Source organism: Idiotropiscis lumnitzeri, chromosome 5, assembly GCF_059441095.1.
Source record: "Idiotropiscis lumnitzeri isolate Australia: NSW breed Sydney's pygmy pipehorse chromosome 5, RoL_Ilum_1.0, whole genome shotgun sequence".
Classification (NCBI taxonomy): Eukaryota; Metazoa; Chordata; class Actinopteri; order Syngnathiformes; family Syngnathidae; genus Idiotropiscis; species Idiotropiscis lumnitzeri.
This window is the reverse complement of record NC_142395.1, coordinates 7,236,969-7,255,994: the sequence shown is the minus strand read 5'-3', so window position 1 is coordinate 7,255,994 and position 19,026 is coordinate 7,236,969. Positions and strand designations below refer to the sequence as shown.

Here is a 19,026-nt window from a genome sequence, read left to right as displayed (position 1 = left end):
CGGCAAGGTAGCATCGATTCATGTTGAGACCACAAATCAGCCATGGTTGGGTTGAGTTTGAACGTTTATTCAAAATGAAAATTTTGAAGCACTGCTGTAAACTTACAATAACATAAAGAGGTGAGATTAATCATTGTTTCACTACAAACCTGCAGTTCAAGCTCAAGGTCAAACACTCAGATCACAAAGCAGGGCAGCATTTAACCTTCCAAAATTCTCACATCCTGGCTCAACTGAATCAAATGGAAACAAACTTTATGCATTATTACAACAATGACAGCATCCTGTGAGCAAGTGTTATGCATGAAGGAACTTTAAACATATAGCGTGTGCAATAGTTTGAATAAGCTTAGCAAAAGAATATGCTTAATATGAAATAAGATCTAATCCATGAAAACTAAAACCACGGGTAGTGTTACATAAATATTGATGTGTGTTATCTAACAGTCAAACATCAATGCAGATCAAAAAGAATTACCCTGCAGAAAAGTATTGTGATGAATCATGTTCTCTTTTTTTGTCGAGTATTTTTCAAGCAAACATGCCCAGGAAGTGGTGGAGCTTGGTGTGCTATGACAAGAAAGCAAACAGTTACCAGGACAACACACATAATATAAGCTTGCACTTTTGAATATTTGCCTGCAGCCTCATGTTTTATTTAATACAAATCAAACATAGATGGTGACAAAAAAGAAAATACCATAACCCTTAAAATGGATTTGAACATAAATCTGAGTTGCTGGCATTTGTGGAAAGTAAAGGTGCTACTTTGAGAAAATTTAAAGTTGTTTTCAATTTCGGGAACCTGGAACAAATGAAGGCCGTCAACCAGTCAACTGGGCCCGGTTAAAAAAAAAAAGTGCATAACAAAAACTTGTGAAATGTGAACCTTCCTGCTCTTGATGCAAGTCTAACTGACTTCCAAGTCCAAGTGAGATGCAAAGCTGCACAAGGGTGCGGTCCCCAAACCAACGTGTCTTTCTTCAGTGCTCCATTCAGTAGACGCAAATGTTCCATTACAGCAGGTCCGAAATCACAAGTCGGCCACGTTTACAAAGACGCTTCTCCCGCACACTCGTCCTGAAAAGGGTAGCTAAGCGCGGGGGGGAAGCCCTGACTCCGAGGCTGCTCATCCAGCAACAACAAATCTTCCACATCCCTCCCTTTGTATCGTCGTCTGGCGATCTTTACTGTCACTTTTCTCCCTTGAAAGACTTTCAGCGCCTCTTTAGAAGCCATGGCTTGAGCGGCGGCCTCATCGCGCCCGTAGCCTGTGCCCATGTAGACCGTCTGACAGCGAATTTCGCACACGTGGCCTTCCTTCTGCGTGCGACCCGCGGGCAGGCCGACAATGTCCTTCAGCGGCACGAAGACGCAGGTCAGGGTCCGCTTACATGACTCCACGCAGCTACAAAGTATTTCAAAATGGTCTAGGTTGGGGCCGAACCCCCCCACCGATACTAACTTCCAGGCCACGGCCTTGTAGAGGCGGTTGAAGAAAGGCTGGTGCTCCGCCGGAGCCTGCTGCGGCGGGCCAGCTTTCTGACTCATAGGTCGCGTGGATGTTTTCCCAGGCGGCCGCCCGTCTGTCTCATTAGGAGCGTATCTGGCTCGTTTGGCACAGCTGTCATTGGGCGCTCCTTCACAAGAGGAGTAAGAAAAGAGAGAAAAATCATTTAATGAGGCAACAGACTGCCGCTTCAAGTGTAGGCGTGCAAACACGGAAACGCTGCATGAAGGCAAGGGATGAAAACCTCATTGTGTACGCTCTCTTTTTGTGTCTTTTTTTCTTGTTTTTACGACAAAGGATCTTTGTTAATATGACTGTAAATTAAAGTACTCAAACGTTTTGTTTGGAATGTTTTGTTTACAATATGCCATCTGATGTCTTTATGATCTTGAGTCCAATGCAGTGCCATTGAATCTTATCTCTACGAATTAAATAGTAAAATTTCTCACTGCCATGGGGTTTAAAAAAAAAAAAAAAGTTAACAAGAAGTCAATTTGCTACATTTGATTAGATTTTTTTTAATGTATGAATTTCTTCAAACTCATTGTCAAGCCGCAATGTCTCACAATATGTTTAGTATTTGTATTATACTATTGGCGAAATAGTGTATTCACTGTCAACCACTTCTTTTTTGCATATTTGAAAATTAAGTCAAATGTAATCAAATGAAAATGATGGCTGTGGACTTGAATGGGACCTCCCGGTGTACGTGTGTTGTAGATTTTGTGTTGTGTCGTATGTTAGCGCGTGTGTCTGAAAGAGTCTGTTGGGTGGCTGCCATTTGTGTGCCGCGACCACCCAATGTAGGCGAAAAGGGACTTTTTTAAAAAGTGTTTCTGAAGTTTGAGCACACACAAGGAGATGATAGTCTGCAGCTACTTGAGTCATGACAAATTAAAACAGACATGAAAAGATGTCAAGTGGTCAGATAGTATGAGGATAAATTCGGCCGTACGTTTCATGAATGAACCCAAAGACAGACGAAAAGATCTTATTCCAAATTCAATCGATGAGACGATGCATCCATGATTGAAATTGAAAGATATAATGCGTGCTTATGACATAACCTTATTTTTTATGTCTGTTAGCGTGTGTGATTACTAGCAGGTAGGGATGATCCGATCCGATCCACTGGCTCTATATCAAAACTGATCCAGGCCCAAATGACTGTATCCGTATTGGATTATTTTTTATTAGAATCAGTCCGATTCGATCCATAAGCGCAAAAATCATATATCCAAATTGTAAGTGTTGCTCGCAACTCTTAGATTTGAAAATAATAATTTATAGTTTTTGTTAGTCAGAACTTGGGTGATTTGGTTGGAAATTAATATATAATTCTATCTGTTCATAGGTAATGTGTTATTTAAATGGAACAACTAGGGGACATGTTAATATGTTAATTATAGCTAATAATGTCAAATTTTCATGTCTGGAACTTTCATTTCTCATGTCGGTATTACGGAATGTTTAAAAGTCAAGGACATTATTTTGCAACTCAACTGCGCATGTCCACCTGTTTATGCTAATGCTCGTGCTCGAAGTAAGATTGACGTCAAAGGACACTAAAAGAAGACTAAAAGAAACTTCTTCGTGGATTATCGTACATTTGACCTCTTTTCACGGCAAGTGGCCAACGAGGTATTTATTTGTTGTGTTTTTGTTTACTTTGCCGATGCTGTGCGTCTCATTTGTACTGTTCTATTGCATTATAAATGTAGTTCTCACGCCGTGTGCAAGTTCCGTGATGGCGTGTGCAAGTCCTGTGCAATTCATGACCCACGCAGAAGAAATGAAAGGAATAAACGCCAGTTCTCAAGAAGCGCCTGTGTCAGTGTTGTTGTGAAGATAGCTACTCGAATTATCATAAAATAACGTATTTTAAGAAAAAATATTCATTGCAGCTTTGCAATGTAAATAATGTACTTTGCAAATTTTGTGTTTATGGGATTATTTTCAATAGAAATATTTGCTCCTTTATTTTATTTGAAACACTTGTCTGCTGTGTTTACAGTGTTATTATATCCAGAATCAGAATGGCCTTTATTGTCATTATACTCAGTGTACAACGAGATTGGAGAGCTCCCCACTCCAGTGTGAATATAAATTATAAAATAAAAATAAACAAAAAACAAAAAGAGTGTTGGAAAGTGCACTGGGTGCCACATTATGTTGCAGTTCTACAAGACAAAAGGTAGTTGCATACAAGAGTTCAGCATGGAGATGGCTCTCAGGAAGAAACTGTTTTTCAGTCTGTTACTCTTTGTTTTAATGCACCTGTAGCGCCTGCCAGAGGGCAACAGGTCAAAGAATTGTGAGCTCGGGGTGTGTACATGGGATGTGATCTTAAAGTTTGAAAAAGCCACAGCAATTACATATGACTTCAGTGTGTTTTCCTTCTTTGTTTAGGGGACCAGAATAGTTGTACAGTCAATGTGGTGTTTTTAGATTTCAGTATCAAGCAAATTACATTCACGTATAATTAAAAACACAGTGTGGAGAATGTTACGAGTTTTGAAAGTTTATTATTTTAAAAACTCACTATTAAGTTCATCCATCCATCCATTAACTGTACCGCTTCTCCTCACAAGGGTCGCAGGGGGTGCTGGAGCCTATCCCAGCTGTTTTCGGGCAGTAGGTGGGGTACACCCTGAACTGGTTACCAGCCAATCGCAGGGCACACAAAGACGAACAACCACTCCCGCTCAAACTCAGACCAAGGGCCAATTTGGCGTGTCCCATTAACCTACCACACATGTTTTCGGAATGTGGGAGGAAACCGGAGTACCCGGAAGAAACCCACGCAGGCACGGGGAGAACATGCTAACTCCACACAGAAAGGCCGGAGCCGGAGTCGAACCCACAAACTCTGTTGTGAGAGGCCATCGTGCAAACCAGTCATCCACCGTGCCGCCCTATTTAGTTCAATAATATACAAAAAAATATAATAGATCTTCTACAACAGTAACATACATTTTTTTAAACATATAATCGGAGGTCAAGTAAGCACTAATTTTATCACATTGATGGCGCCCAACTGTAAAGGACGCTGGACATGTCTCGCCGCCGTCTTTCTTCGACGGAGACCCAAAGGAGACGATCACCCGATCACAAATTTGCTGGATCAATTGACTACAACAACGTGTATCAAAAGCACTCACTTGGTGACTTGAGGGAATACTAGAAGTTGTTTGTTTTGACGTATTGCTTGAACCTCTGCTGAAGAAATTGGTGGTAGACTTGCAAATTTTTGGCTTCTCTGAGACACAGTTGCATTCTATTAGTTCACCACTAGATGGAACTAAATTCGACACAATATCTCCTTCTATAGTGACGAAAAGAATCTGCTGATCCTCGAGGCTGCAGTATTGGTATACGTGTCGGATATAAAAAAGTGCTTTTGTTCCCTACTAACTGGAGATAGGCAAGCGTTGTACGTGTCGCTTATTTATCGTTCCGTCTCCATGATAAGTTGAGTGATTATAAAGAGCAAACTATGTATACATACTGTGTGTATCATGTTTCATGAAACAAAGTGACATGTAGGAAGTGGTCAAGGTAGTGATTTGTTTGCATTCTTTCAGTAATCTGCACTTTGGTTTGTGCTTTACTGATTTTCAGCATAGTATGGTTGCAGATATCAAATATGTTGAGATTTGGATATCCTACTGAAAATTCAAATTGAATAATCGGGTAAAAAAAATAATAAAATCATATACATATATATACATATATATATATATATATATACACACATACATATATATATATATATATATATATATATACATATATATAAATATACATATATATATATACACACATACATATATATATATATATATATATATATATATATACATATATATAAATATACATATATATATATACACACATACATATATATATATATATATATATATATATATATATATATACATATATATAAATATACATATATATATATATATATATATATATAGAGTGAACTTCGCGGTTCACCTTTCGCGGGTTCAGTGCTTCGCGGGTCTAAAAAATATTCGCGGGCATTGTAGTTTCGCCGAGCGGCACGACGGGGCGCTGGAGCGGTTAGACGGCCGGCGTGCGCCGAAGAAGAGCGTGGGCGAAGAGGAGAGTGGACGAAGAAGAGCACGTTCCCCCAGGCACGATTTTGCGCGGTTCGGACCGTACCAGAGCTCCGGAGGAGGCCGGCCGGCGTGCGTGGCAGTTAAGCCGAAGAGGAGCACCTCCCGCCCGGGCACGGGCGATGTCAAGCGGCCGCTAAGTTTAACCGAATGGAAGCTCCGGAGGAGGAGGGCATGCTCGCGTCACAGTTAAGCCGAAGAGGAGCACCTTCCCCGGGCACGGGCGGTTCCAAGCGGCGAAATGAAACCGAGTTCAACCGAACGGAGACACGCTTCGGGGGAGCAGGTCCGGCGTGTGTGACAATTAAGCCGAAGAGGAGCACCTCTTCCGCCCGGGCACGAGGCTGTCAGTTATGAATGAATAAATGAATAAATAAATAAATGAAGAATGCCACTTTTCATTTCACTGTCATGATCCGTGCCTGTCATGCCGTGTGTTTTTGTTTTTTCAGCTGTGTGGGCGTTCCTCCAGCGATCGTCTCGCGCCATGCCGTCAGCTGCTGCGAGACGCGCCCACCAGCCCCGCACCGGATTCCCATTCACTCACCGATTACACTCACTATATAATCCACCTACACTGACTACCTGGCGTCGGATTGTTATCCTACTGGCTCATTCTCCCGTACTTCTATCGTTATCTTGTTCAAGTGTTTCTTGTTGTCGCGTTTTTCTTTCATTTCGTTATCAGCTACAGCTCGGCTTGTTTTCTGTTCTCTTTTTCTGTCGATGATTGGTCTCCTCTTATCCTTCCGTGGTAAGCAATCTTCGTTAGTCATTCCTTGCCTTTTGCAAGCGTTTTTCGTTCTATAGTTATTCCCTTTTGGTGGTGCGAGTGTTCCACCAGCGCTTTACGTTCTTTCCGCCGATAGATTGGTATTATATATATTATAGCCGATAGACCCTCATAGTCCTAGATTGTAATTGGATACTGACTATATTGTGATTATAATAAATATCTTTATATATATACACACACACACATATATATATATATATATATATATACACATATACATATATACACATATACATACATATATATATATATATATATATATATATATATACACACATATCCTGCTTGGTTAAAGATACAGAGGACAAAAAAAACACATTCCTACTAAATAATAAATGGCCAACTTGTTTTCATTTTTAAATAATTAACATATTTATTTTTAATTTTAACTGTGCATAGCAGTACACTATTTTTCTCTCTAGAAACATTAGAAAGAGACATCAGAAGCACAGTCGTGATTTTGTGGGCTAAAACAACATACTTGAGTTAGCCTGGTTTATTAAAAAGTGAACAGTATGGACGGACAGCTGTCAGCATTAAAGTGTGCAGTCATTTACATCTATTAATTTGAGCGTTGCCAGCACTGATAGCACGGCTCACGTTGCTAGTGCCGTACAATACAGGATCAATGCAATAAAGTTTTTTTTTTTTTTTTTTACACTTATTAGCATTGCATAGCAATGTTGTCACCAAAAGCAACAGTTTGTGATGGCAATAAACGACCACCCAAACACAGACTGGAAAACAAATCAAGTCAGCCATTACACCGTGACACACAACCAAGAACAACTTCAAAATAGAGAGAACCTAGGTATTGATATCCCTGACATGTATAGCATAAAAAATTGTTGCAGTCGGTTGCTTGGCTACTTCTTCCAGACAGTGTCCATATAAATAAGCGGGTACTCGAGGCAGAAAAAAATGCCTTGAGTATTTTTGTTGACCGGAGTTACTTGAAATACTTGAAGACTCGTTTCAGGCATACAGTATAGTATTTACTTGTAGTATGTTTACATCACATGAGTGGCATAATTATGTTGCCACAGTGAATTTTTACCAAGTTCATATTCAAATCTAATTAGTATTTTTAAACTCGTAATTGTAGTAAATAAATTGCCTTTTATATTATTACTTCCTTTGCTTTTACTTTATTATCCTATGATCCGTAATACATCGGATAATGAATATTGAAAAAAAAAAAAGATTAATTATTGAAAAATAAGGCGGCACAGTGGCTGACTGGTTAGCACGATAGCGATAGCCTCACCGCGGAGAGGTTGTATAATCAATTCCGCCTCTGGCCTTCCTGTGTAGAGTTAGCATGTTCTCCCCGTGCCTGCATAGGTTTTCTCCGGGTACTCCGGTTTCCTCCCACATCCCAAAAACATGCATGGTTCAAGGTTGATTGGACACTCTAAATTGCCCCTAGGTATGAGTGTGAGCGCAGATGATTGTTTGTTTATGTGTGCTCTGCGACTGGCTGTCAACCAATTCAGGGTGTACCCCGGCTGCTGCCCAAAGATAGCTGAGATAGGCTCCGGCACGCCCCGCGACCCTTGTGAGGAGAAGCGGCTTAGAAAATGGATGGATGGATGTTGAAAAATAAATTAGAAAAGGACCTTAAAAATAAACACAAAGTAAATCGCTAGTGAATGTGCGGCTGTACGGTCTAAATGAACAATGTAGTGATTGTATGGAACGTCACATGCAAGATCAAACCATGGCACTTTCTATCTCACACCACACTCAAAAATGTATTTCAATCCAGGTTGTCTTACCTAATGGGACACTGCACTTTTCCTTGCGTGTTGTTTTATGAACTGGACGATCTTGGACTACTATTCCTTCACCCATCTCTGTAATCTTGTCCATGACAGCATCTGGATAGCTTGGAAAATTGGTGAGAAGCTATTTAGCCTCCAGTTTGCAGTCCCGTTTGTCAATATGCTTCACTGTTGTGTGTCCTACCTGCAGCCAAGGAAAACATGGTTAGCCCAAACCATGGAGAGAGACAGCAGCCTGTCCAAACTGCTGCTGGAGACTCCAGGTTTGACTGTAGGGTATGCGTCCATGTTTTTCAGTATGAACTCCCTGCGAGCAAACCACTGTTTGTTGTTTTCACAGTAGCCCCTTAAAGTGTCGACCCATTGGGCCACCTCCCGATTCTGGGCCAGGTACTCCGAAACAAGGTCCTCCTCCGTCCTCACCTTCGCCATGCCTGCGATTTAATAATGCACATTGTACAGATTCCTTTCAACTGCGGTGTGGATAACAGTATACATTCTTGTCATCAAACAAGATCGTTTCGTTGCTCATTTACCTTTTAAAAGCTTAATTCGTTGATGTATTTGAGAGAACTTCTTGACTCATTCAAACTGATAACGTTAAACTCAGTATAAAAAGCGGCACTCGTTATCTATATTGAAATAAATCACAACCTATACAAGTCTAATAGCGAGCAGATTTTGGTAACATTTTGTCAACTTGTTATATCGAATTACCAAGCTTTCTCTGTTGCGAGGTGTTGCTAGTAGCTACTGCAAGACCAACTGATGACGTAGGATGGGTAGTTTCCGTTTACGGCAAAGAACTACAATTTCCAACGGCAATGGAACAAACAAGCGGTTGATGCAAATTTAGTGTATATTCCATCGATATAATTACGTATTCGTGACGCAAAGCGGAAATTTGACTTATCAAAACTCGATTACTTGCTAGTAACTCGACGCAGTTTAGCGAAAGATCAAAGGAAAATTAAATGCAGATGCGAGTTGCTACCACGTCCCATCGTGCTTTGGGGCGATACGTCACCAATATGCGACAGCTCTGGCGGCGGTTTTGTTGTGATGGTTGCAGACAGCACTGCTGTGGATTTTCATTTATACTTTATTATATATAAGTAAGATGATTCACGAATTGTTGTTGGCATTGAGTGGATACCCTGGGACCATTTTTATGTGCAATAAACGGACAGGTTTACAGGTAAAGTGGAACACGGCCCATGCGGAATCATTGAAGAACAATTCTGTTGATGTATACTAGCGCATATTTTTACGTCTGTACATTTTGTGTTTCCGTTGTGTTGTTGAATAGATGCACATTTTCAGTTTTCTTTCACTATCCCGTCGTATTCATTAGAGGGCAGTTGGCTGATGTTACAGTGGCCTAGAATGTACACCTGATTAGTAGTGTTTCGTTGAGTTCTATTATGTCTGTGAGTTTTGGGTGTTTTTATATGCTCAGAGGTCATTTTAATACAGTAAACAGTAGCAGATCATTTTACAAATGCCATCTTAAAGGAGACGTCAACCCTCCCAAGAAAGTATTGCAGTAATATGTTCTATGTGCCTTCGCTATTCTAAACATGGCAATCTGATTAATATTGCGTTTGTGAAATATAAGTTAAGCAGCAAAATCTTCCCGTTTCTCACCTGTTTTCTGAACCTGAGCCATGATTGGTCGTTATCTGAGCCCGGAGCAACTATGCTGTCATTTTCAGTCGACAGCAAGTGGCAAAATGGCCACTCCCTGACATGTACAAAAACTCGTGGATTTTACTGCTTAACACGTTTCCACAAAAGCAATATTAATCTTTAGAACAGCGGGACTACTTGTGACATATTCTTGTTCAGAAATTTTGGAGGTTGACTTTCTCTTTCAAGCAGCGAGATCAGTCATTCAGAGCAGCAGCAGCTTCACTATGCCTGAAGCATAATGAGCTAATGAAGTTCTTTTCTTTTCTTCATGAAACCTGCACCTGCAGGTGTCCCAGGACCTACCCTTCCTTCACCCTAGTGAGACCAGCGTCCTCAATCGCCTCTGTAAATTGGGCTCCGATTACGTCCGCTTTACGGAGTTCATAGAGCAACATACTGGCCATGTGCATCAACAAGTAAGTAAAATATATAATGTGAATTTTCAACGCACGCATACTCAACATTACGGACTAAGATTATACTTGAAGAATATTTTTTGTGTAATCGATGAAATGTTTTTGTATGGCTAAAACATTCTGTATTTGTTTCTGAAGCAGGATGTATTCTTTTGATTTCTTATCTGCAAAACAAAATGTGTTTGTTTTTGAATGATGTTTTTTTTTAATTTGTGTGTTTTTGAGGTTTTGGCATGGTTTAAACTCCAAACTGGATGTTGGACAGTGCTACTGGCAAACTATTGTGTAGAGAAACAAATGCACATTACACCACCACCAAAACATGATCCTCACAGTGAACTTAATAGTCCAGAATTCTTCCTGACCATTATGCAGCTCTGATCTGCAACTATAGAAAACGTGTCGTTGATATTGTGCTTGTCACTACTACTTCAGTCTCATTTGTGTGCACCATCATGTACTCTACAGTCTTACTTTGTATTGTAAATGTGTGCACGATCATGTGTGTTGTGTTTACAAACTGGACTGCACTGTTGCAGACTATCTGAGATATGCTCCTTAACTTCTCTTTTCTGAAAAGATATGTGTGATTACAACCTTCCAGTGTTTATTGACATTTGTTAGGTCTCCAACTTTTTATTTTATGATTATTTTCCAGACTCAGTCAATACATTTTTCAATTAATCAACAAATCCTATTATTTTTTTTAAAATTAATTTCCATTCCTGTATTCAAACACAGGACATCATTTCAAATTGCCACTGCGTAAAATGCACAAACATAAACTGATTATGATTCAGTCAATGGTTTGATCCGTAACATGTCAGAAAATTTATCATTCTTTACCAAAGTAAAGGACGATGTTTGTAAATGTCTTATTTTGATTCAACACAAAAGTACCGCATTTTTACGGCCATACGACGCGCGCGAAACACCAGTTGAGGGTGCTATTTCCGTCTTTAATGCATATACTAGGCGCGCCGCATTACAAGGTCCGCGCTAGCTCGGCTGCTCCTGCTAGCACGTTCGCGCTAGCTCGGCTGCTCCCGCTAGCACGTTCGCGCTAGCTCTCGGCTGATGCCAGTTCATCAGGACTCAATCCCATAAAGAATCGCACAGATGTCATGAAACTAATAGGAATCACTGTCAATAATAATGACTCTAACCAATAAAAGGTGTCTTGGCATTAGCCTACTAGACAAGGTCAGGGGAGGGACTTCACTGGTCACCACACTCCTACGAGTCACGGTTTCAAATCAAAACCAAAAAAACTCAGCATACAAGCAAACAATGAAACAAAGAAATAAGATTAACACAAAACATGTATCTCTCATGCCATCAATATGCCCAAAAGAAATAAAAATAACACAAAAAGATTATAGCAATGGCTTCTTGGGAGCCACTCAGACTCAGCCAATCACATGGCTGTTAAGAGAGATGTGCTGTTGTGCTTTGGGCTTTTTGCAGTCTGTTGTCTAAACCTGAGACGTTTCTTGCTTGCAATAACATAAATGATAAGACAGACTACAACATTGTGGACAGCTGCCCTTTTGTCCAGCTTTCTCCTACACCATCACCCAAACACCATAGTCACATAATGTATAAGTCACAGTCAATTAGAAGCGTAGTTTACTCAGACTTTGACCAGCAGGGTGTGCTGACATGCACTCCGAACAGCCCAATGAGTAAAAGGCTTGATGGTCGCGAGTGATGCTTAGTCCATATAATGGGCGCGTCGCTTTACAAGGCTCTTTGTTTGTTTTGGGCAAGATTAGGGACTTTAAAGAGTTCCCTATGGCCCGGAAAATACGGTAATCGGTCTGCTTTCACGGAGGACTACCTTAATCTGAAAATATTTAATATTGAGAGGTTGGATATTATGAGGATTTGGGTGATTTCAAGTTCAACAAGGTCTCTAACCGAGTGATCTACTGTCATAATAGTTGCTGATGAATTTGAAAATCAATTAGTTGTTCATTAATTGCGGGACTTTAACACAATCAGAGTCATTGAATCCTTTCTTTGTAGGAACATCACACGAATCAGGCCAGCCAGATGGGACTTCATGGGATTTACTTGCGTGCGTTCTGCACAGGTTTGGACTCAATGCTGCAGCCATACAGACAGGCCCTCCTGGACCTTGAACAGGAGGTACAAAAAAAAGCAGTAAAAAAAAACTGAGAAGTGAGTTACGAGAACAACGGGTTAACTTTTGTGTGTCATTTTCAGTTCCTTTGTGATCCCCACCTGACAATATCCCATGTGAATTATAAACTTGATCAGGTAGGCTTGTAAACAACCATGAATATTGACAGATGTAAGTCTGAACAGCTGTTACATATGTACTCTTTCTAAAGTTTCAGTTGCTTTTTCCCTCGGTGATGGTGGTGGTCGAAACGATTAAATCGCAGAAGGTAAGCAACGGCTACATGACAAAAACAGAAGCAACACTGTCAATAACAGGACTATGTTAGTTGAAACCTAATTAGTCACACTGAGTTTAATTAAAAGGCCACATTTAATCACATCAGCTGCAAACTAAAGGCCTCCATAATTATGTTTGAAGTAATTAATAAAAAAATAATGCTGCAACTAAAGATTATTTCAGTAATCAATTAATCTGTGGATTAATCAGATGATGCAAGGCAAATTTTAATCATAGATGGCTTTCTGAGTCCTGATGCATGTTTTTGACACCGCTTTTAAAAAATCAACACATAAGGGTTTTGAGATTTTCATTTTTTGCTTTTAAGTTTGGCCTATAAAACAGCTTTATTATATTATTTATTATTTGATTTAGAGCGAGTATAATTGCAGCTCTAATTTAAAAAAGTAAGTAAAAAAACTGTTGACAAGTGCAATTGGTCTGCTTTCATGGAGGACTTGAAAAATTGAGAAACATTGACTGTTGAAAGACTAAAATTCTGAGCATTTGGACAATTTTAATTGAAACAAGGTCTCTAAATGATTCTCAAAAAATAATCATTGATTAAATTGTTAGGTTATTAGTTGTCAATTAATTGTTGTAAGCATCACTATTGTATCAGCCAGCTGGTTAATGTCGCCTCCATTTTAGATCCATGGCTGCCAGATCCTTGAAACGGTATACAAGCACAGTTGTGGGGGGCTTCCTCCTGTCCGCATGGCCTTGGAAAAGTAAGCAATACAGTTTGCACAATTATTTTGCACGATGCACAAATCCGTAGCGATTATGTGCGTGTGTTTCAAAATGCTGTTGCAGGAAAGCCACTCAAAAATGCAATGCATACGTACAATCGGCATGCGTGTTTCGGAACATTCTTTAGGATCCTTGCCGTGTGCCATGGAGTGATGTACAAGCAGCTTGCCGCCTGGATGCTGCATGGATTGCTGCTCGACCAGAGCGAGGAGTTTTTTGTGAAACAGGGTCCAAGCGCAGGAGGGACCGCCGCCTATCAGGATGAGGATGAGGAGGATCTCGGGCTGGGAGGCTTAAGCGGCAAACAGCTGAGAGAACTTCAGGACCTGGTGAGAAGCACAGCTGACATTCAACCGCTGGATTTTTCAAGAAATTCTCAATGCTGTCGTTGCGTTGTTTGTGGCTTTCCAGAGGCTGGTCGAGGAGGAGAACATGCTGGCTCCGTCTCTCCAACAGTTCTCCCTGCGAGCAGAGATGTTGCCGTCTTACATTCCAATACGAGTGGCAGAGAAGATCCTCTTTGTTGGAGAGTCTGTGCAGATGTTTGAAAATCATAACCACAGCCCTTCTAGGGCAGGTAGCGAGCACATTGTACAACTCGTTTGTGAGCATAAACCCATCCGAGGTGGCGCCAATCACACAGCATTATTGCCGACTTTTGCAGGCTCCATATTGAAACACCAGGAGGACGCGTTTGCTGCTGATTTGCACCGACTTAAGCAGCAGCCTCTTTTCAGCCTGGCTGATTTTGAAAATTTAATTGATCGCATCAGAAGCACAGTGGCAGAGGTATACTATCCATCCACCCATCCATCCATCTTCTGTACCGTGAACTGTATTATAATTTACACTGCTCACAAAATGTTAGGGCTATCTGGCTTTTGGTTGAAATTTCCGGATGAACCTAAAAATGTACTATGCCCTCAGACTTTGTGCATAAAGAATGGACTTGATTGAACCATCAACAAAGTCCATTGAGTCAAATTCGTGCTTTGAGAGGCTCTCATTACTCCACACAGGGATCCTGCCGTCACATAAACTGATAACCGTGTTTCCAGCAATGAAACGATAAGAAATTTCACCCAAAACCTGACTATCCCTAACTTTGTACCTTTCTTTTAATAATGGTACATTGGCATTTTTGGATTGACTTTCAGCATCTTTGGACACTGATGGTAGAGGAGTCGGAGCTGATTGAGCAGCTTAAGGTTTGATCTACTATCACAAAAACGTGTTGGGGACTGTCCACTGCTTTCTGTGTGCTCCTCTTAGCGTCTTCTCCTTTCAGATTATCAAGGACTTCTACTTGCTGGGTCGTGGTGAGCTCTACCAGGTTTTTATTGACCTCGCGCAGCACATGCTGAAGACGCCACCGACAGCCGTCACAGAGCATGGTAAATCACATCAAACTTGATGGTTACATCTGACTTGCAATTAATTTCCTCTAGGCTAATGTTTAAAAAACTGCCAGTAGATGAGGTGGTTTCAGTAAATGGAACGTCATTCGCAGGCCAAGATAGTCTGCTTCACTTCTTCAGTCTGTCCGATGGCAACATTTCTTATCGATTGCTTCCAAGTGGGAACAGGGTGTACTTTGAACGACATGCTAAATAATAAAGGCGGTTGTACTCGCTCTTCCAGTTTGTGTGCCTTGCTCAGGGGCACTTTTCCACAGTCCCGTCCTAGTTTCCATCCTGTTGCTCCATAGCAGGCCTTCAACTGACTGCCCAAAAGTCTCCGATTGAATTTCTACCCCCCTCGTATTTCACAATGACTTGATTACCAAGTGAGTCATTAAATCATGAATGGTGTTTTGATAGGAGCATTTAAACACCTCATGTGCACGGACGGAATACTAAGCTTGCTTAGGAGCTCGATTTGTAAAATGGATGTTTTGGGAAAGGTGATGCATTTCTGTGCCTCGTGTTTGATGTTTTATGCTGTTGTTTTCCCCAGATGTAAATGTGGCCTTCCAGCAAGCAGCTAATAAGGTTTTGCTGGATGATGACAATCTGCTGCCTTTGCTTCACCTCACTATTGACTACCAGGGAAAAGACAGCAAAGGTCAGCAAACATCACCATTCTTGAAATCTAAATAATACATATAGATGACTGCCATTTATTTCAAGTCAATACAAAGGCAGTTTATTTTACTTTTTACTATTTTACTTTAGTTGATATCACTGGAAGTTTATTTACTTTGAACTTTTTTTTTAATAAATGATTTAATTACTGGTCTTTAATAGTCCTTATACTCACAGTACAAGAAATCAAAGTCCTGCATTGTCTTTTTCATGCTACACAAAGTCATAGAAATGTCATAAGAAATTCAAATCATTTACTGTATATCACTACATAATTCGCTGCATAAATGAACAAGTTGACTGAAATGCCATGTTTGTGTATAAAGTTGTTTTCTATTTAAATTTATTTAAATTAGAGCTAGGACTGTCATCCCAATTGTCAAATCGTCTTGACTTTCTTTTGCCCGTTGCCAAATACTTTTCAGTACATTTTTAAGGATAGCCACCTAGTTTCGCTGTAATGCACCAAAAGTATTTGCCAACAACCAAAAATAAGTAAAGGAAAAAATGGAAAATGTAGTTGGAGGAGTTGTCATCGTAAAAAATGCAAAAAATCATCAGTTTAGCATGTGTCTTCTTTATAGCACAATGATTTACAGTAGCAAAATGCGTAATGACCATGCAGGGATTCTATCATTGGCCACAATGCATCACATGATTCAAGTTGAACTAATCCATTTTAAACAAGAGAGAAAAACCTTTGCGCCGTTAGAAACTAAAGTCACTCTGTGAGTGTGTGCGCGTGTGGGGGGGTGTGCGTGTGTGTGTGTGTGTTCGGTGAAGCGGAGCACTGTCCCCTTCCCATTTATTTTTGAACACAGCCTATGTTGCAATTAGCAGCTCGTGCGTGAACTGTTTCCTTTCCTTGTAGTGCTTGATGCACTGGGGTCGGGCTCTCTGAATAACCGAATATTATTTTAAAACAACCCTCTGAGTTTCTGACTGGTCAGAGAGTTTGGGGCCGAGTCTTCTGGAGGACTGAAAGTGCCAACATTAAATAAACAAATACAACATGAAATGTTTAATGAGAATTGTAATTAATTAATTAATTGTTTCATTCATTCATTAAAAATGGAATTAAATAGACACATAGAATAAAATCATAAAACACTGCAATATGGGAAAATGAAATAATTAAATACTGAAATAATTGAATACAGAAATAATTATATATTTTTTACAGTATTGGTAATTTAATTAATTAATGACACATTGATTTATTGAATTCTATATTTAATTAATAAATGAAACATTTAATTAATGGCACTTTTATTTAATTATTTAATGGTGCATTTATTTATTTTTATCTGATTTATTTAATTCCATATTTAATGAATGAATAAAACAATTAATTAATGACTATCTTAATCAAACATTTCATGGTGTGTTTGTTTATTTAATTTTGGCACTTTCAGTCCTCCATAAGACTCGGCCCCAAACTCTCCGACGAGTCAGAAACACAGAATTACATTGTTTCGCAGAATTGTTTTAAAATTACATAGTCTAATGTTCTTGGTCTCAGTTTTGGTAAAATGTCCCCACAAAATGCAACTACGGACCGACTTATTCATGATACATTATTTTTATTAGTGTGTTTCGTACTCCGCCGCAGTATACAATCCCAAAAATGTGGCTGCTACACTGTGGTTAAATGTGGAAAAAAAGCTCACTGATTAGACTGGTTGTGTTCTCGCGGTGCTTTTTTATTCATGGTATTTGTATTCTTTCAGAGATGGTGGGTCCCAGAGACGGCACCACTCCTCCACAAGACATCTCCCCTCGTGAGGTTCCTCCCACTGGCTGGGCTGCGCTCGGCCTCATCTACAAGGTTCAGTGGCCGCTGCACATCCTCTTCACTCCTGCTGTTCTGGAGAAGTCAGTCTTGATTTTTTTTTATCTTTTCATGATTCAAATACTGTAGGCTTCTGTTTGGTCAGCATTGTGTTCTCTTGTGTGTCTATGGTTAGATACAACGTCGTGTTCCGGTACCTGCTGAGTGTGCGACGGGTGCAGTCACAGTTGCAACACTGCTGGGCTTTGCAGATGCAGAGGAAACATCTTAAGTCCAGCCAGACAGTCGCTATCAAGTGGAGGCTACGTAACCACATGGCTTTCCTAATCGATAACTTGCAGTACTACTTGCAGGTAACAGCCAAATGAACAGCAAATAACTCTTCAGTTTTTTTTTTTATTCCTCACAAAATCTGAGCAAAGGTTTGAGGTTTTTTTTGATGGTTCGTGGTAGGTAGCTTGTTACGTCATGATGGTATCGGTGACGCAAATACTTATAAGGCTCCCAGCGTAATGTTTCAAAAGACATTACAGAGTATCCCGATATTAGTATGACAAGCAGTTTTGCTCTCCTGTATGTCTCCAGGTAGATGTGTTAGAGTCTCAGTTCTCTCAGCTGCTTCAGCAGATCAACTCCACTAGAGACTTTGAGAGTATCAGACTAGCACATGACCATTTCCTCAGCAACCTGCTCGCCCAGTCCTTCATCCTCCTGAAGCCAGTAAGGAATCAAACTGCACTTTGAATAATACAACAGACAAGACAAGATAAAGCCAAACCTCTCATCTTCCTCTGCTCAGGTCTTCCACTGCCTGAATGAGATCCTGGAGCTCTGTCAAAATTTCTGCTCTTTGGTTAGTCAAAGTGTGGTGTCCCTGGATGAGAGGGGAACCGCTCAGTTGGACATTCTTGTCAAGGTGGGCTCATTAGTCTTTTAATTGTTCCTTAATATTAAAGAGGAAAAAATAGTTTGTCTCATACTGTATCCTGTTTACTTTAAGGGTTTCAGACGTCAGTCGTCCCTTTTGTTCAAAATCCTGTCAAGCGTGCGAAATCATCAGATCAACTCAGATCTCGCTCAGCTGCTTTTGCGACTGGACTACAACAAGTACTTCACCCAGGCTGGGGGCACCCTTGGGAGGTAAATCACATTTCTGCTTAGTTTAAATGTCAGTTTGAAAAGCTGGGAGCAAAACCAAATCATAAAGCCTATTAAATGCTTATGTTACAATTGTTTGGAAAAATGCTACTTGAGTGTAGTAATGTCACTGGAGCAGTACATGCTCTGACATACAATGTTGTGTAAAAAAAAAGTGTCAAATAAGAGACTATTTCATTTTTTTAACTAAAAAGTTACCTCTTTGTTACAAGAAGTTAATGTTGTTGCTTATTTGTCTAAAATGTCATTTTCTTTCTTTTTAGTGTTTGAGAAGACCACAGAGAATTACAGTTTAGCGTTCCCTAAACTCTCTCTCCATTTACTCTTGTCTTGTGTGTTTGTTTCAAACCATTTATTAAAACATGTTGCATTTGAATTTCAAATGTCAAAATATCCCCTTCATGGGCTGGCTTCTCACAGTCAAGACTGGTGACCTCGGTTTGGTCCGCCCATGACCATGCCCTCTTCGAC

The 19,026-nt window shown here is 40.1% G+C and overlaps 2 protein-coding genes across 6 annotated transcripts; one reads left to right on the top strand and one right to left on the bottom strand.

Annotated features, from left to right (window-relative positions):
* Window positions 1-46: 46 nt before the first annotated feature.
* Window positions 47-9,261, bottom strand: cdkn2aip (CDKN2A interacting protein). Of its 3 annotated transcripts, none has more exons than XM_088295801.1 (4): window positions 8,772-9,261; window positions 8,420-8,701; window positions 8,230-8,339; window positions 47-1,640 (listed from the first exon to the last, which is right to left on the bottom strand). In XM_088295801.1, exons 2-4 carry the CDS (start codon window positions 8,665-8,667, stop codon window positions 1,051-1,053), a joined length of 948 nt encoding a protein of 315 aa, XP_088151927.1. In that variant the 5' UTR covers window positions 8,668-8,701; window positions 8,772-9,261; the 3' UTR covers window positions 47-1,050. The 3 variants fall into 3 exon arrangements, with proteins under 3 accessions (XP_088151927.1, XP_088151928.1, XP_088151926.1); XM_088295802.1 differs by having other exon boundaries at window positions 8,420-8,669; window positions 8,953-9,261; XM_088295800.1 differs by having other exon boundaries at window positions 8,420-8,669; window positions 8,772-9,260.
* Window positions 9,239-18,931, top strand: tubgcp4 (tubulin gamma complex component 4). 3 transcript variants are annotated; one of them, XM_088295797.1, is made up of 18 exons: window positions 9,239-9,433; window positions 10,215-10,343; window positions 12,372-12,494; window positions 12,573-12,626; window positions 12,701-12,757; window positions 13,420-13,499; window positions 13,649-13,850; window positions 13,933-14,098; window positions 14,186-14,310; window positions 14,679-14,729; window positions 14,810-14,915; window positions 15,478-15,585; window positions 17,336-17,480; window positions 17,573-17,750; window positions 17,983-18,117; window positions 18,197-18,313; window positions 18,406-18,537; window positions 18,819-18,931. In XM_088295797.1, the coding sequence occupies exons 1-18, from the start codon at window positions 9,356-9,358 to the stop codon at window positions 18,849-18,851; spliced, it is 2,019 nt and encodes a 672-aa protein (XP_088151923.1). In that variant the 5' UTR covers window positions 9,239-9,355; the 3' UTR covers window positions 18,852-18,931. The 3 variants fall into 3 exon arrangements, with proteins under 3 accessions (XP_088151923.1, XP_088151924.1, XP_088151925.1); XM_088295798.1 differs by having other exon boundaries at window positions 18,398-18,537; XM_088295799.1 differs by lacking the exon at window positions 18,819-18,931 and having other exon boundaries at window positions 18,398-18,541.
* The last annotated feature ends 95 nt before the right edge of the window (window positions 18,932-19,026 follow it).